The sequence below is a fragment of the Panthera tigris genome, chromosome B1 (genome assembly GCF_018350195.1).
Source record: "Panthera tigris isolate Pti1 chromosome B1, P.tigris_Pti1_mat1.1, whole genome shotgun sequence".
Lineage (NCBI taxonomy): Eukaryota > Metazoa > Chordata > Mammalia > Carnivora > Felidae > Panthera > Panthera tigris.
The window spans coordinates 159865727-159892563 of NC_056663.1; the positions used below are offsets into that span (position 1 = coordinate 159865727).

A 26837-nucleotide genomic window follows, 5' to 3' on the forward strand; every position below is an offset into this window, starting at 1 on the left:
TTCCTCATATATATTATATTGTCATTAATCTTCAAAGGAAAAACAGATATGCATGAATCCCATCACATGAAGAAGAGTGTCACATTATCTTTCATGCAGCAACAATCATCACATGATTTCCCACACCCACTAGGGAAAACAGGTATTTCAATGAAGTGATTTGAGAGTAGAAATACATTAAAATTTGCTAGTTACAAATGTCAAATAAGGTCAATATAAAAAAGCATGTTGTAATTAATTATACCTGTCCAAAAATCCATCCCCTTTATCTTTTGAAGCATGCTAGCAAATACAGTATCTAAGCATTTAACTTATATTCCTTCTCATACTCTGGCTTAAAGTAATGTCTGAAAGGAGTCACTGACTTACTGCTTTCTACTGTCAATCGTGACATTTATTGATATTTGATGTTCAACTAAATACTTTTCTAAATTTTTATCTCTCTAAAGTTATATTCCTTTATGCACTCTGGTGTTTTCTAAGCTGTGTATTTACAACAAAGGTCTTTCCTCTTTCATCACATTTCCAGGGTTTGAATCTAGTGTGCCTTTGGGGATACCGAATAATGACTAAATTCCAGTTAAAGACTTTGTCATTTTCTTTACATTTTATGGTTTCTCTCCTGTATGGTATCTATGATGGTGAATAAGTTGTGAATTCCAGCTAAAGACTTGCCACGTTCTTTATATTTGTAAGGTTTCTCCTCAGTGTGAACTCTGAAATGGTGAGTAAGGGTTGAAAAGTCCTTAAAGGTTTTACCACATTCTTTACATTTGTAAGGTTTCTCTCTAGTATGAATTCCATAGTATTAAATAAGGTTTGAGCACTGATTAAAGGGTTTCCAAAATCTATTTTCTTTTTGAGAGAGAGAGAGAGAGAGAGAGAGAGAGAGAGAGAGAGCATGCATGAGGGGGAGGGACAGATGGAGGGGGGGCAGGGCGGGGGTGGGGAGAGAGAATTCCCAAGCAGGCTCCGCACTGAGCCTAATGCGAGGCTCGATCCCACAACCCTGGGATCATGACCTGAGCTGAAATCAAGAGTCAGATGCTTAACAGACTGAGTCACCCAGGGACCCCAAGGCTCAAATAATGTTAATAAACACCTGAGGAATCACTTTCCAGAGAACCATGATAAATGTAATAAATGCGAGGAGATCTTTTCTGAAAGCTCAGACCTTATTATACATGAGAGTATCCATATTGGAGATAATCCTTATAAACGTAATGAATGTGGGAAAGCTTTTAATGAGTCCCCCAATCTTGCTGAACGTCAGAGAATCCATGTTGGAAAAACCCATATAGATGTAATGAATCTGGAAAAGTCTTTAGTCAGTCGTCAATTCTAAATAGACATAAGACAGTCTGTACTGGAGAGACACCTTACAGATGTAAAGAATGTGGTGAAACCTTTACTGATTCCCCAATAAACCTTGATTGCAAATAGGATCCTTTCCTGATGCTGGCTTCTTGGTAGAGAACTAGTAGATTGCTGTTGTGTAAGAGTTTTTTCTGGGTGCTATGTATCAAGCTACTTTTCATTTAGCACTTCTATTATCATGTTAATTTAGATGATGTGATTAGACTTACATGATAAAGAACCACATGATAACAGGGTGCTCCTTAATTTTGAGGCCATTCTTTCTTCATCACTCGTGTTTCTCGGGCTGAATACCCAAAGTGTGTTTCTCTCAGTATTTGAAGCATCTGTATACTCTCTGGCGATCCCTATCAACTGTCCTTGGGGACCATTTAGCCCTGTGGCTGGAGGTAAATCTTGGGGAGATCCCAATTCCAGGACTTCCTTAGAAAGTTTAAGAGGCTCTTCCTGCCCAAATCCACAGTCCTGAACTGTCTCAGAAATTAAATTAATGGTACCTAGGTAACTTGACTTTGTAAAATCTACTTCCCATTTTCTGCTCTTTTCTGTCTATTTCCAAGATGTAACTGGCATTTTTTATTTTCTACAGATAGATGATGCCTGTTCGTCTTTCCTGTCCCTTGATTCTCAGCCTCAGGTAATTCCAATTGAAGATGTTTTATAGTAACATAAGCAGTTGTCACTCCATTTCTCCCTTTGGGCCCGTCATTACTTTATGGACTTATTAAACATGTCAACACTTTAGAAATTATTACATTATCCGCAGGCAATAATCAGTTCTATGAGTTTATGTTGTAAGGTCATGCTGGGGCATTTGTCTCTAAGTAAAATAGATTTGCAGATAATATGCACATATTTTGGAAATCAAAATGCTAATTTCAAAATCAAATTCTGTGTTAGATTAAAAATAATGTGCCTCTGGTTGCATTTGGAGGCTCATATCCCAACTGTCCCTCAGTTGAGTTTGAAACCCAGGCAGAGAGGAACGTGAAGTCAGACTTGGGGAGTTCAAAATAGTCAATTTGTGAATGTGGCCTCAGATCTGATGCCCAGAGTGTTTGCTAAGAATTCCCAGACTTTAACTCCAGAATTTAATTCCCAGAATTAAACTGGGGTTAGACAGTGACCTGAGGCCTCCCCACCAGTCAGGTTTTCTGGCACCGGGCAGAGACTCGACCAAAACAGCTGGCCAGACAGCTGGCTCTTTAAGAGGAGAGGGCTGAATGTGCCCAGTTTGCTCCACTCAGTCACCTCTCAGGTAACTCTGTCCCCTTCCCACAGCAAAGAGTTCAGAGAGGGTTGGGGAGTGAGGAGTGCTAGTCTAGCTCCTGCACGTGAAGCGTGAGGAGTTGAAAATAAGCGTGTCCTCCTTACACAGCATCCACTGGACTGGACACTGCTGTTCTGTCTGCAGCTCTGCTTCCAGCACAGGTGTAGCAGAGTTAGCCTCAGTGTTGGCTCTCTCTTCATCAGTGTCAACAGTTTCCTGGATGGAGAGGAGGGCTCAGGAGAGGCTCTTGGCTCATCCTCTTTCAGAACAATCAGCAATGTGCCTGGGGCATAACACCAACATGGTCTGGCTAAGGTGCCATGCTTTGTCCTTCCAGAATGTCATCACGGCCCAGGTAGAGAAATGCTGTATTTCTCCTTCCTCAATCCATTTCTCAGTTTGCAGAGGGTCACTTGCAGGGAGTTAGTGGCATTAGATGAAAAAGCAAGACCAGGATCACGAGAGATGACATTTACGGATAATTCAAATTATAGGAGAAGCACTGATGGACATATAACATATGATGGGTGTTAATTAGCATGTAAGCTTTTGCATTGTATTTAAAATTCAAGAACACCCTCAGAATCATTTCTATTTCTGCAGTACTAAAAGGATGAATTAAAAGCTCTCACTCATCTAGACACCATGAAGCTAAATGAAGCTTCTACTGGATTTGGAGACTGTGTACCTTTTGAAGAGAGCTTGGTCAATTTACTATGACATCGTTTACATTCACTAATACAATTTTTAAAAATCACTACTTTTCGGGGTACCCGGTCAGTTAAACGTCTGGCTCTTGGTTTCGGCTCAGGTCATGATCTCATGGTTTGTGGGATTGAGCCCCACATCAGACTCTGCTGACAGTGTGGAACTGCTTGGGATTCTCTCTCTCCCTCTCTCTCTGCCCCTCTACCCCTCCCCCGCTCCTGCTCTCTCTTGTCTCTCTCTCTCTCTCAAAATAAATAAACTAAAAAAAATTTAAAAATCACTTCTTTTCACATTAGTTATAATTTTATTATTTATATGATTTTCTGAACAGTGCTTCAAAACATTTTTACCAAATGGAAAATAAAGGTTCACAAATAAAAAATAAAGTATTAAAAATTTAGTGTAAGAAAAACTCTTAAAGAATAGTTGTAGCTCCAGGAATAATGGTTTCATGAGAAGGGTGGCTGGAAAAAATACAGTTTGTTTTAAAACTTTTCCCATCAAACTTCGGTCTTGTTGCGAAGCCTCATCCGGCTTCAAAGCTGTGTTCTTGGGAGACGCTACCTTTATTCTTTTGTGTGTTAAGAGACACATGACACCACCAGATATATATTTTTTTATTGTTTTGTATTTTATAGCATTTCTTTTTTTTTTTTTTTTTTTTTTTAACGTTTTATTTATTTTTGGGACAGAGAGAGACAGAGCATGAACGGGGGAAGGGCAGAGAGAGAGGGAAACACAGAATCGGAAGCAGGCTCCAGGCTCTGAGCCATCAACCCAGAGCCCGACTCGGGGCTCGAACTCACAAACCGCGAGATCGTGACCTGAGCCGAAGTCGGACGCTCAACCGACTGAGCCACCCAGGCGCCCCTTTTATAGCATTTCTAAATGGGCCATAAAAGGAAGTTTCAGGAATCTGTTTCCATATTTTTTATGGGGTGACCTATGTACCCAACGCTGAAGGGAAAATGTGGGAAAGAGTGTATCAGTGTTCGTACTCTTTCTCTCATCCAACTCCCCAGTCACAGGCTTCACAGTCATTGCCAGTGAAACACAGGAATACTTGCAGGTCCGACGACCCAGCTCCCAGGCCACACTCGACCAACCATTAGCCTCACTTCCTTTACATACGAGAAGAACGATTCCTGTCCTTCATAACACACAGATGCATTTTAAGGACAAAATGTGAATTAGGTGTATGAAAGTGTTTTGTAAGCTAGTGAAGCACTACAGAAATAGGAGCCATTTCATATTATTAGTAAACATCCCAACAATCTGCATGGCAGACAAGCAAATGGAAGAGAACAAAGCAGGCCTCTGATGTGCTGGGGAGGATGTTCAGAGAACATGACTCCATCTGTATCCCTAACTTCAGCCCACCATGTTAAACATGCACTGTTGTTCAAAGGGTGAGAATATGGGTGACCCCAAATAATCCTTTCTGATGTATCTCCTACATGAAGAGTAACTTCAGTTGTAAATCCAGCTTTACAGGCCACACATTCTTTAATGCTATTATTGTTAACTAATTGCTATGTACCTGGCACTGTGCTAAGAGCTCTACCTACATTTAATCCTTCCAAGAACTCTCTGCAGTGATGTTGTCATCCCCGATTTATAGCTGAAGATACTGAAGTTTAGAGAGGTTAGGTAACCAGCCCAAGGTGACACAGCTAATGAGTAGAAATGGAACTTGCACTGCCTTTGAGCAGTGACAGGCTGCTCAACTCCACAGCCCACGTTTTTAACTACGAATTAAATTGCTCCCCCCAACACTGTTCCAGCTCCTTGTTACTTCTAACATGCATTTATTAAGTAATCAATTGTTCATGGTTCTAGTGTGCTAAATTCTGTGCAAAGCAGGTTTCGCCCCTGCTTGTCCATTTGTGTTAGTCCTCACCACACCCAGCCGGCTCCTAACCACAGGGAGCCCTGCCCTACTTCTGTGCTCAGATGCTTTGAAAAACCTGATCCTGGGGTGTGCAGTCAGCAGCCTGGAAGGGTGGTAACTCCGATGAGGTGCACCATGTGCGGCTTCTTTCCCTCCAACTCCCATTGTTTGCAAGCACTTGCAGGATTTTCAAATTAGCCACTAATGAGTAATATTCAGTGAAGCTCACAGCTTTGGCATGTAGATTCAAACTTTGCTACAAGCTGGGAGGAATAATCCCTCTTTTGGCACTGTTCTAGTTTCTCTCAGTCATACAATTTCACGGACTCTTAGAAAGTATGAGAGAACTATGTATCTGGACCACCGTGGAAGCCTTAATCAGTGCATATATACAGTACATAACATTCCCCCCCCCCCCCCCCAGGTTAGAAGGAAGGTTTTACTTGTAGGAGCCAAGTTTTTGTCATGAAAGAAACCAAGGGATTTCTACAGAGTTTTGATGGGACACGAGAAGGAATCTATTCTGGGTGTTTGGAATATCCTTGCACTCCTAATATTCGACAGTTATATATTCTATAAAAATATTGTTAAAACACAAGGTTGGCCTATATATCTTCATTTCCATTAGGCATCCAATGCGCTGGAGGAGCTTTGCATCACAATTAGGAGGACTCTACCAAAGCCCCAGGTAAGGTTGGAATAGTGTTTTAATTGTAAGCAAAAAAAAAAAAAAAAAAAAAAAAAAAAGAATTGCTCAGTGATACCTTGGTATTCCTTCTGGAAGAAAATATACCCGATTTAGGAAACATTTCATGAAGAGCCAAGAAGATCATGAGTTGGTTTTGGATAAGAAACAAAAACTTAAGTTTCTCAGGTGTCTGAGAATTTAGTGTTCACATTAATGGGGTTTACAATCATCTAATTGGAAAATCATATAGCCCTCTCATAAGATGTGCTCTAGTTCTCATGAAAGAAATTTGGGGTCATTTTGACTCCTTTTCTCATACTAGAATGGGAGAGCAGATGTATCTCAGCTTGGAGGTCAGGGCATTGTACTTTGCTAGAGAGAAGGACATTAAGAATTTATATATATAGACAGTATCAGTTTGAAAATTATATTCTTACTGTGATGTCTTGGTTTCTTATTAAAATTATTTGATTCATCTAGAAGAACTTTTTGGTCTGAAACGAGGAGAGCTGGGAACTTGAAAAATAGCTTAAGTATACCATACTTCAGATTATATTCTATATATTATATATGAATTTATTTTAAAACTACTTTATAAGGATAAGAGAGGCAGGTCTAGAATTAGATTTTTCATTAGCAATCCTAATTTAACTATGATCATTGGTACATTCTTACTTATATACCTTTCACATACAATAATTCAAAGAAACCTTGATATTTTGAAAGCATAAATGTTTCCTGTATATATATATATATATATATATATATATATATATATATATACATATATGTATACACACACACACATATATATATGTGTGTGTGTATATAGATATATATTTTGGTGTTTTTAGTGGTGTTATTTCCCAAAACATTTCATTGACTTTTCTTCCTGATTAGGATAAAAGAAGTGACAATGGTGTTTATCCATGAGTTTCTTTTCGTATTAAAAGCAAATGAGAACAAAAAGGAACAACAAAAAGGAATATGACTCATTCTTAAAAAAATAGATTTTTTGAGGGAGAGAGGACTATAGAAAAGTTTATGGAAAAAAACCCAAAAATAACTCATAATCTTATTACGACAAGTATTGTATTTTGATATGACTCCTTAGAGTCTTTTTCTCTGAGTACTCTATCATGAGATTGATCATACCATAATTTTCCGTTTCACCATTGTTGAACTATTAGGATGTTTCTGGTTTTTTAGTCTTATGAATAATGCTGTAGTAGAGAACTTTGTTCACACCTTTATTTGTAAACAATATCTAATTAATTTCCCATTTATTTTTAGAGCAATATATGTTTAACCAATTTCAGTATTATAGTTTATATATAGCGTGTCACATATTTTTAAAAATTATGTGATATAATTTTATAATGTTACAAATTTTATACTACATATATTATAGTATACTATAATATACTATAGTGTAGTGTAATATAATAATATAGTATTTTATGTATAATTGTATAATATGTTACATATAATAGAATGATATTTATTTCTCTCTTTTCTCAACAGGAAACAGATGAAAAAGATAATACCAAAAGGGTAAGGTGATTTCCATAAATATATACACCAAAAAATAAAAGAAACCAGTAACCGTCTATAGTAAATCTCACTACTTTTTTTTAACAGTTCTTATTTCATTATTCGAAGACACGGAAGTTGGGCAATTCAAATGTTGTGGTAAGTTGTAGAATTACTTCATATTGGTAATCATTAGTATTTTTTAATCTGTTTTTACAGTTTATCTAATAAGCTAGATCAAAATTCATGTTTTTTACTTTAGAAGTTTATATGTGGATAAACAAATGTAATTTAATATTTATTACACATTAATTTATTTTATATCTTAACTACATGTGTTTTAAATGTATTTATTCATTCATTAAATAATTATTTACTGAGTATCTATTATGTGCCAAGCACAACTCTAGGTACTAGAAATATAGCAGTGAATACAATAGAAAATTAAAAAAGAATCCCCTCCTGTCATGAAATCTACATTCTAGAGGCAAAAAAAAAAAAGTGCAAATGATTAAGAAAAACATATTGCTTTAGATATCAATTAGTGCAAGGATAAAACAGATTTATTCAAAGTCATTTTAAGAATTATTTTAGAAGATGATTGCCGAAAATGTCATTAAATATAACTAGAAATATCCACTTCTATTCCTCAGGTCTCCTTATTTGTAACTAGGCTTTTAATGTGAGAATTTACTAAGATTAGCTGGATACCAGTATCTTGAATTCAGTTTACTTCTAAATTGTGCAGTTTTAGTAGTAGCTTTTCTTTTTATATGAATGGATTTTAAAAATGCTATTCTGGTGTTTTAATCTAGAGTGCTTAATAATAATTGTTTGACTATAGTATTCCTTCTGTGATTGTGACTCACTATCATGGACCAATTTAGGGAATGAGGAGCTGTGGAAAGATAACTGTAATATAAACTCAGTTTTAAATATCATATGGAATATTCTTATGTATGAGGAGTTGAAAGTTAGGTTATACTGGCTTTAGGCCAAATACAGATTGAATTGATTAACAAATAACCATTATATAGGGTTTAAAGTAATCCATTTGAAAAATGAATTTAATATTTGTGAGAAGGTTCAATTCAAGCCATGCCCTTAAAATGAAACTGTTACGGGTAACTACATGTCTCGGATGTACTTTCATTTTCTTCCACTTGGCATCTTTACATTTTGAGAAAATGTATCTTAGTCACGTTTCTCACTCTCAGTGACACATTTGTCACCTTTTGTGTCCCCTGTTGTCTTGTTCCGTATGTTCACTTTTAAACAAAATATATATTTTGTAAAGGAGATGACCAGATGTGTGTACAGGAGAATCTTCCAGATGTACATTTTCATAGTGGAAAACTGATTCGCACAGAGTAGGTTTCCTCCGTCCAAATCATTTTTGCGTGAAGTCTGGAAGCAGGCAGACTCTGAGAATTGCAGGTTCTCAGGATGGTCTCCTTGCTGGCAGCTGGTGATGGAGCTGACACCCTAAGAACAGTGTTCTTCAACGTAGCATAGAGCTACCATATTTCATTCAGTGTCTTAGCTTACTCTCCAGGTTCTTTGAAGTGCTCTCCAAGGGCTGTATTACCTAACACCTTTCTCGTTCTTTTTTGGTCTGGAGCAAGTACAGTGGGTAAAAGCAAAACCAAAACCAAACAAGTAGGAAACCGTCTTTATGCTCAATGCTGAGAAGCTTTTGTGCTCATCATGTGTGTGTGTTCGTGTCTCTCAGTCGTCTGTCGTGCATCCGTTACTGCAGCTTGTTCCTCACCTGCATGAGAGAAGAACGAAGAGATTCAGACTGGACGTACGTAACACAGACCGCATGCTTGCCTTGCCGCTCTTTGTGGGACCAGTAATTCCCAGTCGTGGTGGTTTGTAAGGTCCTCCTTTTCAGGCTAAGCCCAACATAAACACCCAGTTGGCCTGTGGAAGAGCGTCTGTTGGCAGAACCGTTTTCACTCAGGAAGAAGAGAACTGTTCCCCCTCCCCATGTTATGTCCCTTTGGGTTCAAGCTGGGGGCCAATGAGGAAAACTGGGGTTAGATTCCCTTCCGGGGCTGTGACCCTCCCAGGGAGGAGACCTATTCTTGGTTGAAGGGAGGACACAGCAGCGTGCCTAGTCGCTAGGTAGGAAATAGGAGAAAAGATGAAGGACAATTCATTGCCCTCCGTGTGCGGTTGGCAACTGGCTAGGACAGTAAGCTTTCTACCCAAGTCTTAAAATGTTAGGAAGAGTAAGGCTCGTGAAGTAAATATATCAGAAATTAAATGCAGGCACTTTGGTTTTTCAAATTAAAAATATGGCCCAAATCCAGTATCTATGTTTAAGATGAATGCAACTGACTTTTAACACATTTTTAACTAGAAATTGTGGCATTTTTATTGTCATTGAAAAGGAATCCTAACTCTCTCGATGATAAAAGTTTCTAGGTATTATTTTAAGTGATGCCTTACTTTGTTGTGATGCATTACAGTTTTAAGTCTTATATTACCTCAGTTTATTCTTTTCGCAACTCTGTTAATACACAACTCTTGTCCCCAGTTTACTAAAGGGGAAACAACTCAGAATAAAGATCTTTCCCAAGACGATGCTAGTAAGTGAGTTTAGAGATTACAGCAGAACTTTCTGACTCTGGTCTAGGCAAATATTTTTTTTCATTATGCTGTTCTTTTTATTGTCTAATCTTGGATACTTCTGGTTTTTTTTTTTTAAGATTTTATTTTAGGGGCGCCTGGGTGGCTCAGTCGGTTAAATGTCTGACTTCAGCTTAGGCCATGATCTTGTGGTTTGTGAATTTGAGACCCGCGTCTGGCTCTTACTGTCAGCGCTGAGCCTGCTTTGGATCCTCTGTCTCCCTCTCTTTTTGTCCCTCCCTCTCTCTCTCTCTCTCTGTGTCTCTCAAAAATAAATAAACATTAAAAAAATTATTAGAAAAATAAAAGACCTTATTTTTAAGTAATGTCCACACCCAACATGGGGCTCAAACTTGCAACCCCACAATCAACAATCAAAATGCTCTTTTGACAGGGCCAGCCAGGCACCCCAGATACTTCTATTATTTTATTGTTAGGTTTTCCCTTAATTTAAGTATCATGTTAATTTTATTCTTAAAATCCTACCAAAAGTCTTCAAACACTTTTAAAAATGCATATGGTTTAGGCAAAGAAATTCCTCAAAATTTATTTTTATGGTCACTACTTCCCTCCTAAATCTTCACATTCTCAAACTAAGCTTCCATCAAGGAAGACAATGCTGTTGCCAATTTGAATAAGAAATGTCAGAGGAACTCCAGCCTCTTAAAATTTTGGGATTTCCAGTATGAAAAAAAAAATGTTGTCAACAAACTTTCTAGAAATAATACACGCTTTTTGAATTAACTTTTACTTTCTGAAGACTTTGCTTGACTTATGAATAGTGTAAGATTCCAATTTAAAGATCCAGTTTCTTAAAATACACCAGCAAATGATTAGTTTACTATATCGCTTCAGTGTCATTGTTTACCAAAGCTAAACACTCAGTACTGTGGCCAATTAGGTACTTTGTCTGGATGTTCCACGTTGAGTGAGACTCTGTTTCCAGAAAACTAGCTGCATAAGTGACCTCTTAACTTAGCAGAATATCCTGTTGGACAAATCACTCCTGAAAGTATTTTGCAACAAGCCAAGTTTCACAGGAACCGATGAAAGAAAAGAGTGTAAGACATGAATAGAAAAAAAAAATTACAGTAGGGTGTCAGCTTTCTGGGCCTATATCACCTAATTTTAAAACAGATTTTTGGTAGTGAAATGTTTTGTGTTCTTAAAGAAAAGGAGTTTTCAGATCTTAGTGTATTCAAACACTTTTCTTAAATGTTCTTTGCTAGACATCCTCACTTCCAAACCTACATCTTTTTTATCCCTACTTCCCAAATTCTTTTATATGCAGTTCTATCTCTAAATAATAAGACTAAAAAGACCTGTGTGTTTGGGCTTGAAGATTTTAAATTTTGCCACTATTTAAGTTACATTTTTCCCTGCCTTTTTTTTTCTTATATAATATATATATATTTCTAATATGTAGAATATATAAATATATATAGAGATATATATATCTATATAGAATCTTGTATGAAATATAATATGTCTTATATAGAATATATAAATATATATATTTTTAATATATATAACTTTTCTTATATAAACATATAAATATATAGTTTCTATGTGAACATTTAAAAAATAAAGTTTCTTCATTTAGTATTTCTGAGAGAGAGAGAGAGAGAGAGAGAGAGAGAGAACGCACAAGAGGGGAAGGGGCAGAGAGAGGGAGACACAGAATTGGGAAGCAGGCTCCAGGCTTTGAGCTGTAGCACAGAGCCTGATGGGGGCTCGAACTCACGAACTACAAGTTCATGACCTGAGCTAAAGTCGGTGGCTTAACCGACTGAGCCACCCAGGTGCCCTTCTATAAGTATATTTTAAATATTAAGTAATTTGGAGAGTTTATAGTCAGGATGAGAATTAGATACAAAATATTGAGAATTTAAGATATATTTGTTGTAAAGCAAGTATTGCAGAATTTATTTTTATTTTCTTTTAAGTTTATTGATTTATTTGAATAATCTCTACACCCAGCATAGGGCTCGAACTCATGACCCCAAGATCAAGGGTCACATTCTCTTCTGACTGAGCCATCCAGGTACCCCAAATCAATAAGGGATTTCAGAATATTAATAGATGTCAGGGCTGTTTCTTAGAATTTAAATATATGATTATACTTATATTACAGAATAATTTTAAAAGGTCTTGATGACAGATTTCATAGTGATTGCCATCCTGACACTTTTATAATAAATTGTTGAAAATAGGAAGCTATAATAACCAATTTTATGAAAACCATAAAATATTAAATATTTTTGCCATTGTTTACAATGCAATTAAAAAAAATTTTTTAATGTTTATTTATTTTTGAGACAGAGAGAGAGACAGAGCTTGAGCGGGGGAGGGACAGAGAGAGAGGGAGACATAGAATCTGAAGCAGGCTCCAGGCTCTGAGCTGTCAGCACAGAGCCGGATGCGGAGCTCGAACTTGTGAAACAGGAGATCATGACCGGAGCTGAAGTCGGCTGCCCCTAAAAATGAAGTGTTTTAAGAAAAGAAGTACTTCAAAATATACCCATTTTGAATAATTTGTTTGTTTCCATTTGGTATTTTTTTCATTATAATATCTGTGAATATGTTATATTGGGAAAATCTCTACTCAAGTCTCATTGAATAAATATAGTTTACCAAAGTTGTCCCTCAATTTTAATTTCAATTCCTTATAGAAATATAGTGTATTTTAGCTCTGACACAATTCCATTTTATATTTTCCCTGTTCAAGTGTTAGCACATACAGTATGTATTTTAAAGGAAATATTTCATTCAAACAAAATTAGATATAGTTAATTATCTATGAACTGTCATTTCTCATTCTACTTACCGATGAATATACATACAACTGATGAACTTCCTAGAAGCGGTTATGTTGATAAGGAAATTATTTTATTAGTTATTTAAAAAAATTTTTTAAAGTAAACTCTATTCCCAACATGGGGCTCAAACTCATGACCCTGAGATCAAGAGTGGCACGTTCTATCAATTGAGCCAGCCACCCCTAGGAAATTATTTTAAAATATAACATCCTGGCGATTTTGCTAGTTGAAAATTCTTCAGGTATACATACAAAGATTACTTATTGGTATGAATTATGTACTCAAGCCCTTGATTCCCTCTTTGTTTAATATGATAGCTGAAAATACCTTTGAGCTTCACTATACTCTCAAGAAGAATTTTCACTTATTTTTACTGTTAGTTGATTTGTAATGCCCTCATTTTCTCTTCCAGGAAGAATTCCAAGGTCCTATTGCAAGCCAAGTTCGGAGACAGTTTTTATTCAGGGTATGCAAATACTGTATTTAAAAAAAATCATTCAATATTAAAATTGAAAAATACCCTGTGCATTTATTTACACTAAGTTGAAGTTTGTTTATAGATATCTGACATCAGGTATAATAGTCTGAGGTTAACTTCTTCCACCACCGTATTGTTTTAATGTTATGGTACCTCTGATCTTTCCTTTAATCCACTCTACATGTTTGTAAATACCCCAAATTTCACCCATTAAACAGTTTAGTTCTAAAATTTCGTGTGCAGAAAATGAGTATCTTAAAGATGCATTATTCCTTAAGTTCCAAAGAAATATTTACTAAATATTTGATTCAGGAGATACTGGAAGAATTATGACTGTTTTCATGTTTTTAAAAGTAAAACAATCAACTATACTAGAGGTTGTAAGTAGAAAAACTTTGTAATTGCATTTAGTGTTTTGTATGTCCAAATTGTCTGTGAAATGTGAGTTTCTTTCTAAGTAGTTACACTTGCCAAAAAAATGTTTGTATCCTTACTACATTACCAGAGATTTTTTTTATTCATTTATTTAGCAACTATTTTTTGAATTTCTACTGGGTGCTGGGCAATGTTCCAAAGGTTAGAAGTATGCAGATAGATAGGATTCCATTCTTATACTCTAAGAGTTTACAGCTTAATACAGGAAACTGGTAAATAAACAAATACAAATTACTATGTTAAATGCACCTTCAGTTCAGGGGCTGTGGGTTCTTTTTCTTTTCCTTCATATCCTTTTCTTTTCTTTTCTTTTCTTTTCTTTTCTTTTCTTTTCTTTTTTAATCAATTAATTTGTTTTGAGAGAGAGAGAGACAGAGCCAGAGACAGAGAAAGGGAGAGACAATCCCAAGAAGGCTCTGTGCTGTCAGTGTAGAGACCGGCTCAGGGTTCAAACTCATTAACCATGCCTTGAGATCATGACCTGAGCCAACATCAAGAGTTGGATGCTTAACCTACTGAGCCCACAGGTGCCCACAGGGCTGTGGTTTCTAAAAGAAATGCACTTAACCCAGGTCAGAGAGTGGAGGAGGTACAGAGAAGGTTTTAAGAGCTGAATTTGAAGAATCAACATGAATTAACTAGTGAAATAATTAACTAAGGAATTTCAACTTTATTATTAAGTTAAGAAGAGCTATATGGTAAGATTTGCATTTTGGAAACTAACTCTAACAATGAAGTGGAGAACGGATGGAAAGATGAGCAAACTAGATAAAAGAAGAAATAATAATACCCGTCGAAATCATTAGGTTGCTTTGTATGAAAATTAACTTCATTCCTTAGTTTACTGATTTATTTCTAATTTATTATTTTCTAGCCACGCAATGGAAGAAGGTCAGAAGGTTACATTTAAAATGGTATGTGCTTCTGGGTGTTGTATGGAAACCAATCTGACAATAAATTTCATATATTGAAAAAAAAAAAGATAAAATAAAAAAAAATGGTATGTGCTTCACAATTCAACCCAGTTTGAAAATTTCTGTCATTTTCAGATATTCACAAATTAAGCTTTGCTCAGTATATTTCTATTACTTGATTGTGTGTGCACATAAACATTAATAATATTAATATTAATAATGCACATACCACTATAGGGGCCGTGGGGGCTTTATATGATGGAAAATGTCCGTATTTGAGGGACAGATGTGCTGCCATGTGTTCCTCAGACTGATGCGGGGAACAAAGGCAAAAGAAAAAGTTAAATTTCCTTACAACTTAACAGCCCACTGACAAGTCCTTGAGACAGGCAGAGTGACCTTCTTCTAGGAACTCAACTGCCTCAATGTCAATACTTTGCTAAAGGCAAAAGAGAATCTTAGCTTAACATTAACCTCACTTCTAGGATCCTGTAAGTCTCCTTTAACATAAAAAAATTCCTTTAGAAATTTTCTTCATCTCTACCCCCTCCAGACATATATGTTAGCGACCATACTCCAAGCATATGGCCCCCTGATATACATCTGAAGGGTCTCATGATTAAGGTTTTACTAGACAGTAATAAATGACCTTTTCCTAACAACAGCTAGCCCCTCAAGGTCCTGGAAATCTTGCTTCCGAATTCCTTAGAGACTTACACTACCCCTAGCCCTCTCCCAATTTGAAAGTATATAATCAGCCACTCCTCACATCTGCAATGCAGCCTTTTCTGCTCACGGGTCCTGTCGGTGTTTGAATGAAACCCCATTTTTTGCACAAAAGATGCCTCAAGAATTTTTTTCCTGATCATTCCCCCCTGAACCCCAACATTTTCATATGAAGACTATACCACAATAGTCCTCACTGTTTCAGAGACATTGACCTTATCATCATTTATTGGGCAAGTAATATGTCAGAGGTTGTCTCTTATTGTGATGATCAGTGTCCACCATAATGGGCCAGAACTTACAGACTGAATGCATTTCTGTCTTCCAAGTGACCTGTATTCAAAGATTCTTTATAAAAGCTGTAATTTACCATTTCTAGAGAACTAAGAAAACGTGGGAAGACATGAGAGCATGACTTCTACTTTGGGACTCAGTTTTCCACATCAATGTTGGAGATAGTAGACATCTCCAACATGGATAGCCCTACATATTTAATAAATTTGTTAATCCTAGTATCTTATTAGGCTGTGAATTTTGAAATTAAACCCAATGCAGGTTGATAAATTTACACCATGCAAATAAAAGTATATTCTATTAACTTTATATAATCTTAAATGCAGATTTTGTGCTTAGCATGTTTTTGCAAATATATTTTTCATATCACCATCTCAACCCTTAAATACATAATTAGCTTAAGAATATTAAATTTCTTAATACTTTCTCATGAAAACAAAAATCAAAATGTACTATTTCTAACTAATGAAGATAATACCAAAAAATTTACAATATCTAGAAAATAAAGAGATAATAAAAACACTGCATGTTAAAACTTATGGGGCTCTGCCAAAGCCATATTCAGTAGAAAATACAAGGCTTTAAATACTGTCAAGCAAGAAAGAATGAGTGAATTAAGGATTTACTTTAAAAAGTTAAAAAACAACAACAAGGTGAACCTCAGGAGAACAAAAGGAAGAAAATTATAAAATGAAAAATGAAATTAATAAATTATAAAATAGTAAAACAGAATAATTGGTAAAGCAAAATCTGATTATTTGCAAAAAATAAAATAAAATAAACTAGCCTAACTGGCCCACCCTAATCAAGAAAAAAAAGGAGAAACCATAAACATGCAAAAATACAAATGAAAGTAAGGACATTAAAACAGATATAGAGGAAATGGAAACCATAAGAGAGTATTTTGTAAATCTTGTGCCTACCCATTTGAAAACCTGAATAAAATGGAGGATTGTCTGGTAAGGTAGATACTACCAAAATTGTCTTCAGAAGAAAGAAAAAAAATCTGAACAGACTAACGGCCTTTGGAAAAAATTGAAAACGTTATCTAGAAACTCCCTGCTCAAAAGTACTAGACCAATGGATTTTGAACTTTTACAGCTCAGCGATGGAAGAAAATCTCAAAATATTTTTTATGAAGCCAGCAAATACTAATACCAAAACCTTATAAAAGTAGTATATAAAAAGAAACTATAGGTCAATTCTATTTATAAATATCAATGCAAAAATGTTAAAGAAATACTAGTAAATTGCATTCAGCCGTATATTTTAAAAATTATTTAACTCCAAAAAAGTGAAGTTTGTTCCAACAACTCAGGATGGTTCAACATCAGGAATTCTTTTACAATATGTTCACCATTAGAAGAAAAATTATTTAATCATCTCAAAATTCCACATCAATTTCTGATGTTTTATTTTATTTTTGTCCATTTTTTTTTTAACTTTAGAGAGATGGAGAGAGAGAGCTCGTGCACAAGCTGGGAGAGGACAGAGAGAGAGAGAGAGAGAGAGAGACAGAATCTTAAGCAGGCTTCACGCTTAGCATGGAGCCCAATCCCACAACCCTGGGATCATAACCTGAGCCAAAATCAAGAGTCAGACGCTCAACCAACTGAGCCATTCAGGCGTTCCCAATTTCTGATGTTTTAAAAGAACATCTCCTAGAAAGAGATGAATCTTTATTAACGTTATTTATATAATGGTCTCAAAGTCAGTAGCAGTCTTAATAGTAAAACACTTTGAAGAATTTCTGTTGAAATGTCAGGAACAAAACAGGGATGCTCTGTTACCTCTTATTTAATGTAGTTCTTATGCATTAGCCAATTCAGTAGACAAGAAAGAAATAAAAGAGACAAATATTGAAAAAGTGAAGAAAATTTTAATGTGCTCATGGGGCAAAATTAGGAACTTAAATTTTTGGACTATATTTGGCATTAATTCCTATTTTAGCAAAGGCCTGTTATATTCACATCAGAAATATGAACAAATATATTCTTTTAAAAAAAATTTTTAAGGTTTATTTTTGAGAGAGAGAGAGAAAGAGAGAGAGAGAGAGAGAGAGAGAGAGAGAGAGAGTATTTGTGTGAGCAGGGGAGGGGCAGAGAGAGAAAGGAAGACACAGAATCCGAAGCAGGCTCCAGGCTCTGAACTGTCAGCACAGAGCCTGACATGGGGCTCGAACTCAGAACTATAAGATCATGACCTGAGCTGAAGTCAGATGCTTAACCGACTGAGCCACCCAGGTGCCCCTGAGCAAATATATTCTTAATTTTTTATTTTTTTAAGGAGCTAAGACCAAAGGGTCAATGGAAAAGAAGCTATGCTTTATAATATTACAAAGATAGAGATATTTATAAAATGTGGACAAAAAATAGTTTAATACTAATTGAAAAAAATGTCTGTGATTGTAACACCAAACCAAGTGGTAGAGTCTTCACAAATGTGAAATGGAGGTTAATCTATGATTTGGTTAATTTAGTTAAAAATTCTCTCTGAATTTGACAAAAATTGCTTTATTTGGATTGTTTTCAAGATTAGGGTTTACACAGACTAACTTAAGATTTCGTTATATTGTGTCATAAACAGCTCAATAATCATTTTTTGTTTTTTTTCATCTGATTATATGAGATCTTTCTCTGTCTTGATGACTTCTATTTACTTAGAAAATGGTTAGATATTTTAAAAAATGGTTAGACATAAAATGGAATTTGATTTAATTGCACATACAAAAGGAAATAAATAAATGAGGAATAACTGCAAATTTTTAAATATTTTATTCTTAGATCTTACTGGCATCAATGAGCTTTAGGAAACCACTTTTATATAGTTAAATACTGTATAAAGTTTTGGGAAATACACATAGAACGAGTGTTCTATCAGAGAGAGATTAATAACTAAAACTATACAGACTGAAGAATAGCTGAGAAATGGCCCTGATGTCAATTTTATCATACATGAAGAAATATTTATAGAAATGTCTGTATGCTAACATTGCCTACCTCCTTCACAGACTCATTTATACTTGACTCTAAACTTAATTTTTGTTTTTATACAGGACCAACAATTTTCCACAGAAGCAGCAAAATGTTGACATTTTGTTTTCTTCTCAAAAACAATCCTTGCTAAACTTACTGTATTTGACAATCCCTGTGTTGTAAACATATTCAATAAAAGTTGGTTGAGATTATAAAATGTTTAATTTGTCAAAAATTTTAAAAACCTTAAAATATTTTTTTCTTAGATAATAAAGCTGTACATAATGATGTTCCTTAGATCCCTGCAGCTTTTGACAGTACAGTTGACCCTTGAACAACATGGGTTTGAATTGCAAGGTCCACTTATACAAGGACTTTTTCAAAAAATACAGTACAGTAATGTAAATGTATTTTCTCTTATTATTTTGTTAATAACACTTTCTTTTCTGTAGTTCACTTTATTGTAAGAATACAGCATATATTACATATAACATACAAAATATGTGTTAATCGATTATGTTATTGGTAAGGCATCTGGTCAACAGTAGGCTATTAGTAGTTAAGTTTGGGGAGGGTCAAAAGTTGTGCTAGGATTTTGATGCATGGGAGGACCCTCCTAACCCCTGTGTTATTCAGAGTCAACTGTACTGATACACATGCTTTTTTGTTATTTTTATTAAAGGCACTCAGAAGAGAGCTGACTTTTTTTTATTTTAAATTTTTTTTTTTCAACGTTTTTTATTTATTTTTGGGACAGAGAGAGAGCATGAATGGGGGAGGGGCAGAGAGAGAGGGAGACACAGAATCGGAAACAGGCTCCAGGCTCCGAGCCATCAGCCCAGAGCCTGACGCGGGGCTCAAACTCACGGACCGCGAGATCGTGACCTGGCTGAAGTCGGACGCTTAACCGACTGCGCCACCCAGGCGCCCCGTGAAGAGAGCTGACTTTTAATGAGCTGTTTTAGTTTATCCTATTTGGATTTCATCAGTGACAAAGTAACCAACTCTTATAATACCATAGTGTCCAGTAACTTACTCTCTTAGAATGTGAATACCAACTAAAACTACACTAGTTGAAGTTGGCCATGATCCATCAAATAGTCCAATAAGTAAGTTCTGATTTATCTGCTGTACAATAAATATCTGATTACTACAAACATATCAGGGGGTTAGCTTTTTCTACCAACAAGTAGTGTTCAACTTATCTCAAAATAAGCCATTTCACTCTGCAACATCTGAAAGGCAACCAGTGTCATCCATTACCAGAAAGAAAACAGTGTCACCAGTAGAGGATCATGAACACACTTGGAAAACATTTTACATCAAATTAGTGCTTATTGGACACAGAATTAACCTCAGATGGATGTTGAGATTATTTCCATTCAGGTTCCCCTGGGTTTTTCCCTTCTCACTTCCCTCTTGGATAACCTCCTCCACCACAAAGCAGGCTGGCTGGTTAGAGGAGGGTGACTCTAGAATAGGGAGGATTAGTAACTCAACTAGCTAGGGTTTTGGATGGTCAAAATAAAACCAGTTGAATATTAATTTAAGCAGCAGTTCCTCAGGCCTCTCAGAAATACAGGGAGACTTAGGTTATTTACATTTTAGGGTTCCCAGGATATAAAGAAAAAGGAAGAAGAAGAAAAAATACCAAAACATGGTTACAAAAATTGTGGGATGTTCTACAATATTTTATATTTAACAAATTAATATTTTATATACAAACACAACATGTAGGCTACCAGGAGTATAAGATTTTCATTAAATATTAACTGGGCACTACAGGTGGAACGGTCTAATAGTGAACCCAAGTTTAAAATTGTGTCACTAAAAACATTTTTTTCTTCTTTTCCAAATCCTACCAGTATATCTCTGTGACCATGTATATAACCTTATTTGGTGATAATATCAAATATTTTCCTCACGTTCCTGGCAGCTACCAGTAAACATCCTTTCCTTAACCTAACCACCAAGGAATCCACCTGTGTAGGCTTTCTACGTAAAGCCAGAACTCCTGTCTTCTAAGGCAGTGGGTTTTTAGATAGGGGTGGAGAACCATTTGAGAATCTGATGAAAGCTCTGGTCCTAAACGCCCAAGACCCCCAACACAAACCTACGCATACAACGAAATGATGCACAATTGGGGTCTGTGAGCTAGTGGTCCCCTAAAATCCATCCAAATATAGTCTATGGGCTCCTCTGAAGGGTTCTCTCCCCAGGATTTGGTTCTTTCTTCATGAAGACAGGACTCAGGAGTTGAAGGGTGCCAGAGGCTCTGAGACAACGTGCCGATTTGGTGGTGGTGGAAGGAGGGATGGGAGGAATATGAGCACCAGTACTAACAGGTAAGGCACCACTCAGTACACAGGCCCCAGGCAGGACCTGGTGCATTCTCACAGCCAGCCCCTAGGCCACGCCTCCACGTTGCCCGGCAACAGAGCCGCGCTGGGTGCACCAGGGAAGGAGGCCCTTGTTCTCCCCTCCCCCTCCTGCCCCCTCTTCCGGGCGGTGGAAACCGCTAGGCCTTCGGCGGGCTCGCCTCCAACCTGAAGGAGACTTAGGGTGTCAGGAAGACACCGCCGCCACGTGACGAGCGAAGGGGAACACCATGCAGGTGGGCACGCACAGGGGTCCCCGGCTAAACCTAGAGTGAGCACCAACGGGGTGGGGAGGCCCACAGCGGGTGGGTTCTAACGTTTGTTCGGGTCAGGGCTACGTTTTGTGTGCGTCTCTGTCAAGATTTGACCCCCAGGAGAATACCATTTCTCAACGCTCAAGACTTCTGTTTGTCTCTAGAAGAAGTTTTTAGAGTTTTTGGGATTGAATTTTACGCCTGCATCCTGGAAATCTTAACTGCTGCACTATTTCTCACTTGAGAAATAGACCAGCAACTGGAGCCCAAGTGTAATTCAGTTTAAGTGTTCGGCTCCGCTACCTTAAAAAAAGATCAGAATGGAAACCCAGGAGTTGCATCTGTCTCAAGAAAGAACAGCTGTCCCTGGAGTTTCTCCTACTGGATTGCAAAAAGCTCTGTTAGGCTTCCATTTAGTCCTTAGAAGGCTGCTCCTCTAACGCTTCCTTATTAAACCGAAGCCTGTGCCTTTGTTTCTTCTTTTATCAGAGTAAAATTCTCACTTTCTGACTTTCAGAAACAGCTTCTTCCCATCTGCTCCCCCAAATTAAAACCACTGTAATTTCTCTTGTTTTACATATTTTATTTTTATTTGCATATACTGTGTAAGTTATTAGAATATTTTGAGCATAAATTACACATAATTTTTAATGAATAGTCCTTTTGTGTTAATAATAGATTCCCAGAAAATACATTTTATCCAATCTGTAAAAACGTTGTGAATCTGTCTGGATTTATACCTGCTCTTCAAGAAATAAGCCAAAATATAATTGAGTGAAGTTAACAGCACGTTAACCTTTGTTCATTTATTCATCAATTTACTCGACATCCAGTTATTGAGTGTTTATGTTTAGTTCTGGACTTACTCTAAAAGAGCTTAGTATGGGGGAATAAGAGGGAGACAGATGTAACCATTTGTGGTATGATAAATGTCACAGTAGTTTTAACACAGAGATTGTGGTACCTATTTCTACTAGAAGAAATTTCATAGATAATTTCTAAAACTGAAGACAAGAATACATTAAAGAGCATTTACTGTTAAATCCCATTGTGATGAACTCCTAGATCAGTTAAGGAAGAGCAGAAAGGTATACATAAAACCATAAGAATGTGGTATCATGAATATCCAGAAAGACCATTTTAACAAGAAAGGAATGAGACAGTCTCTCCAATTCTGCTTAAGAGATCGAATACAATGAATATTCATTGAAATGAACAAGATGGTGCTTGTAGGTGACATTATCTAGAGCACTTTTGGTGGTATTAGAAGCAAAAGCTAACTTTGGAGTGGGTTGAAGAGTAAGTGGGAAGTGGGAGTGGTTATAGTTTATATAGACAATTGTTTCAAGAAGTTTAACTATGAAGGAGAAAAGAGAAGATGGTAGGGGATGTCAAGTGCAGAGGGAGTTTTTTTAATAAGGTATTGCTGGAATTTTTGGTAATAGTGAGCTAGATTATTTGGACCAACTCTCCCTCTGCATACAAGTAAAAATACTGGCTAACACGTAAAACATATTTCCTTAAAAGCATCAAGGAGTAAGAAACTATGATAGTAGGATATGATGCTAAGAAACTATGAGACCAAAGTTGAAGGGAAACTGGAAAACCAGGTAAATGGATTTCCAGAACTCCAAAACCTCTTTTACCCTGAAGGCATTAGCAGTTTGTGTTTTGGTCCCAGGTGTAATCCACAGAGAAGGAACCAAAGGGGTATTGTCCACTAAAGTATGGAAGACTAATAGTATGAACAAGAGATAAACTCATGTTCAGGAGAATTCAGGGAAAGTTGTCTTGATGCTTAGTGAAACAGGGGAGAAAAAGAAAAGGAATAATACCTGTTCCCAAGAAGTTGTGGCCCAATACAGAAATCACATGGATTACAACCTAAGTTATATTGTCTGGGTGGTCCAGCAAACCTCAAATTATGAATTTGATATATATTAGTCATATACGTATATACATACACACGTAAAAATACCTTAGTGTCTATAAATGACTAGAAGAAATAAAAACTCCTCTGTAGAGGAATATATCTTTATCTTAGACCTCAAACAATTCCCTCAGGTAAGTTCTCAAGGACAGCAAACCGAAATCAGTCAAAAGTAACCAAGCACACAAGGAAACAGGGTACCATGAACATGAACCAACAAAAACAGACCTGTAGAGACTTTTGTTATCAGAATGATCAGAAACGGGTTCCAAAACAATTATGATTATTAGTTTAAAAAAGTAAGAGACTAGATTGAAATTATCTGCAGGACATAGTGAGCTTAAAATTTGATTAAGACATTTCTATACACTATAATGAATAATCCAAAAGAAAATTAAGAAAGCAATGGCCTGGATATTTGCATCGAAAAGAGTAAAATACTTAGGAATACATGTGACCAAGGAGGCAAAAGACTTGTACACTGAAAACTACAAAACATTGCTTAAATTAAAGAACACATAAGTAAAAAACATTCCATATTCTTGGATCGGAAGACTTAAATTGTTAATATGTCAATATTTCCCAAAACAATCTCCAGATTCAGTGTAATTCCTACCAAAATTCCAATGACATTTTTTGTAAAAACAGAAAAACACATCTTAAAATTCATATGAAATCGTAGGAGACCCAAAATAGGCCAAACAGTCTTTTAACAGATGAACAAAATTGGAGGACCCAATATCTGTTTTCAAAATATAGTAGCAGTATATGTGTATGTAAAGCAGCAGTAATCAAAACCATGTGGTATTGACAGACAGACAGACATATGAACCAATGGAATAGAATAGAGAGCCCAGAAAGAAACCCTCACATTTTGGTCAATTTACAACAGTGCCAAAACCATTCAAGTGAAAGGCAAACTGGACATCCACATGCAAAAGAATGAAGTTGGGCTTCTAGCTCACATTATTAACAAAAATTAACTGAAAAAGGATCAAAGGACCCAGGGCCCAGGATAAGGGATTGCCAGGATCAGATCAACAGAAGCAGGATTCAGGGCTGAAGCAGCAAAGAGTTGAAGACATGGAAAGAATTTGAAGACATCCAGGTAGCAAGGAAGGGTTCTCCAAGGCCTGAAGACTAAAGCAACACACTGACCTTTGGTACAATGTAAGTTCAGGGTGAAACTTTCTCTATAAGCCTCTAAAGAGGCTTAAGAGGTTTAGTGACTAAGAAATAGTACTCCTGGTTGACAACAGAAGCAAACCCTTTTTGAAGGAAATTTTCAGTTTGAACCCAAAAGCACCCACATTTTAAAAGAAATATGATCTCAGGGCGCCTGGGTGGCTCAGTCGGTTAAACGGCCGACTTCGGCTCAGGTCATGATCTCACGGTCCGTGGGTTCGAGCCCCGCATCGGGCTCTGTGCTGAAAGCTCGGAGCCTGGAGCCTGTTTCGGATTCTGTGTCTCCCTCTCTCTGACCCTCCCCCGTTCATGCTCTGTCTCTCTCTGTCTCAAAAATAAATAAATGTTAAAAAAAAATTTTTTTAAAGAAATATGATCTCAAAATAATCACATAAGAAGACTACTATGAATGTTAAACAAAGGCAAAAAAACCAACAGATTTAGATTTTTAAGGACTGCATAGTTTGCAATTGCCAAATACAAAATCCCTGTTATTGAAGTGTTCAAAGAAATGGAAAATGAGATTACAAAGATGAGTTTATATAGGAAACTATCAAGAATGAACAAACAGCCTAAGTGTCCATTAAGAAATGAATGAATAAAGAAGATGTGGTATACACACACACACACACACACACACTGGAATATTATTCAGCCATAAAAAATGAAATATTGCCATTTGCAACAACATGGATGAATCAAGAGAGTATAATGCTAGGTGAAATAAGACAGAGAAAGGCAAATATCATATGATTTCACTAATATGTGGAACTTAGAGAAACAAATGAACTAAGAAAAAAAGAGATGAACCAAAAACCAAACTTTTAACTATAGAGAACGAACTGGTGGTTACCAAAGGGAAGGTGGTAGGGGGTGAATGGGTGAAGTAGATGATGGGGATTAGGAGGATACTTACCACAATGAGGGCTGAGTAATATGTGGAACTGTTGAATCACTGTATTGTACACCTGAAATTAATATAACACTGTATGTTAACTATACTGGCATTAAATTTTTAAATAAATGAATAAATAAATACTTAGATGAAAATACCAAAAAAAAAAATGACAGATAAGGGAATAGAAAGGAACTTCTAGAAATGGAGTAAAGCTGAAGTAAAAAGCTGAATGGACCTCTTAATTTCTTTGCTGAATACTAAACTAAAATTGTTTCTAAATTTTGCTATTATGAATACTGCTGTGGTGAACATCAGAACAGGAATTTAAAAAAACTGTGTTTTATATATAGAGAGAGCGTGTACAAATGGGGGAAACGGATAGTGGGAGAGAGAGAATCTTAAGCAGGCTCCATGCTCAGCGTAGAGCATGACGTGGAGCTTGATCCCATGACCTGAGCTTCAATCGAGAGTCAGAAGCTCAACCAACTGAGCCACCCAAGCACCCCTAGAACAGGGGTATTTTTTTACATTTTTGATTAATTTTTAATAAAGATTTCTAGAAGCTAAGAAAAAAATATAAAAGCCCTTGAATGGATAGGTATATTAGTTTTCTTTTACGATGTAGCTAAATAGCCCTGAATTTAGCAGCTTAAAACAACAAATATTTATTATCTCATAGTTTCTGGGGGTCAGAAATTTGTGAGTGGCTTAGGTGGCTCTGGCTCAAAGAGTAAATGAGAGTACAATTCAGATATCAGCTAGGGCTGCAGTATCTGCTTCCAACATGACTCACTCACATGACTGTTGGCAGGAGGCCTTGGTTTCCCACCACTTGGACTTTTTTTTTTTTAACGTTTATTTATTTTTGAGACAGAGAGAGGCAGAGCATGAATGGGGGAGGGTCAGAGAAAGAGGGAGACACAGAATCTGAAACAGGCTCCAGGCTCTGAACTGTCAGCACAGAGCCCAACGCGGGGCTCGAACTCATGGACCGCAAGATCATGACCTGAGCCGAAGTTGGACGCTTAACCGACTGAGTCACCCAGGCACCCCCACTTGGACTTTTCAATATGGCTTTTTCATGGAATGAATTGTGTCTCTCCAAAATTCATATGTTGAGACCCTAACCCCAAATGTGACTATATTTGGAAGTAGGATTCTTAAGGAGGTAATTAAGGTTAAATGAAGTCATAAGGGTAGGGACTGGTGTCCTTCTGACAATCTGAAAGGACTGGTATCCTTATGAGTAAGGGACACCAGAGCATTCTCTCTCTCAGTCTCTCTCTCTTTCTCTCCCTCCCTCCATCTTTCTCTGTGCACAGAGAAAAGTGCATGTGAGAACAGAGCAAGAAGGTGGCCACTTGAAAGCCAGGTTTCTCACTAGAAATCAACCCTGCCTGGTACCTTGATCTGGGACTTGCATCTTCCAGAACTGTGAGAAAATAAA

The 26837-nt window shown here is 36.6% G+C and overlaps 2 protein-coding genes across 3 annotated transcripts in view; both read left to right on the forward strand.

The window, feature by feature from the left end:
• NMU (neuromedin U) overlaps positions 1-18962 on the forward strand; it is a 41605-nt gene extending 22643 nt beyond the window's left edge. For both annotated transcript variants that reach the window (XM_042984506.1, XM_042984504.1), the window contains 8 exons: positions 1967-2014; positions 5875-5934; positions 7459-7488; positions 7576-7626; positions 9200-9274; positions 13336-13389; positions 14711-14750; positions 18826-18962. In XM_042984506.1, coding sequence (XP_042840440.1) covers positions 1967-2014; positions 5875-5934; positions 7459-7488; positions 7576-7626; positions 9200-9274; positions 13336-13389; positions 14711-14746 — 354 coding nt within the window. In that variant the 3' untranslated portion in view covers positions 14747-14750; positions 18826-18962. The remainder of the gene's footprint in view (positions 1-1966; positions 2015-5874; positions 5935-7458; positions 7489-7575; positions 7627-9199; positions 9275-13335; positions 13390-14710; positions 14751-18825) is intronic.
• Positions 18963-21184: 2222 nt separating this feature from the next.
• The window catches only part of PDCL2 (phosducin like 2), a 35556-nt gene continuing 29903 nt past the window's right edge, over positions 21185-26837 (forward strand). The window contains exon 1 of the mRNA XM_007075878.3: positions 21185-21359. Coding sequence (XP_007075940.1) covers positions 21354-21359 — 6 coding nt within the window. The 5' untranslated portion in view covers positions 21185-21353. The remainder of the gene's footprint in view (positions 21360-26837) is intronic.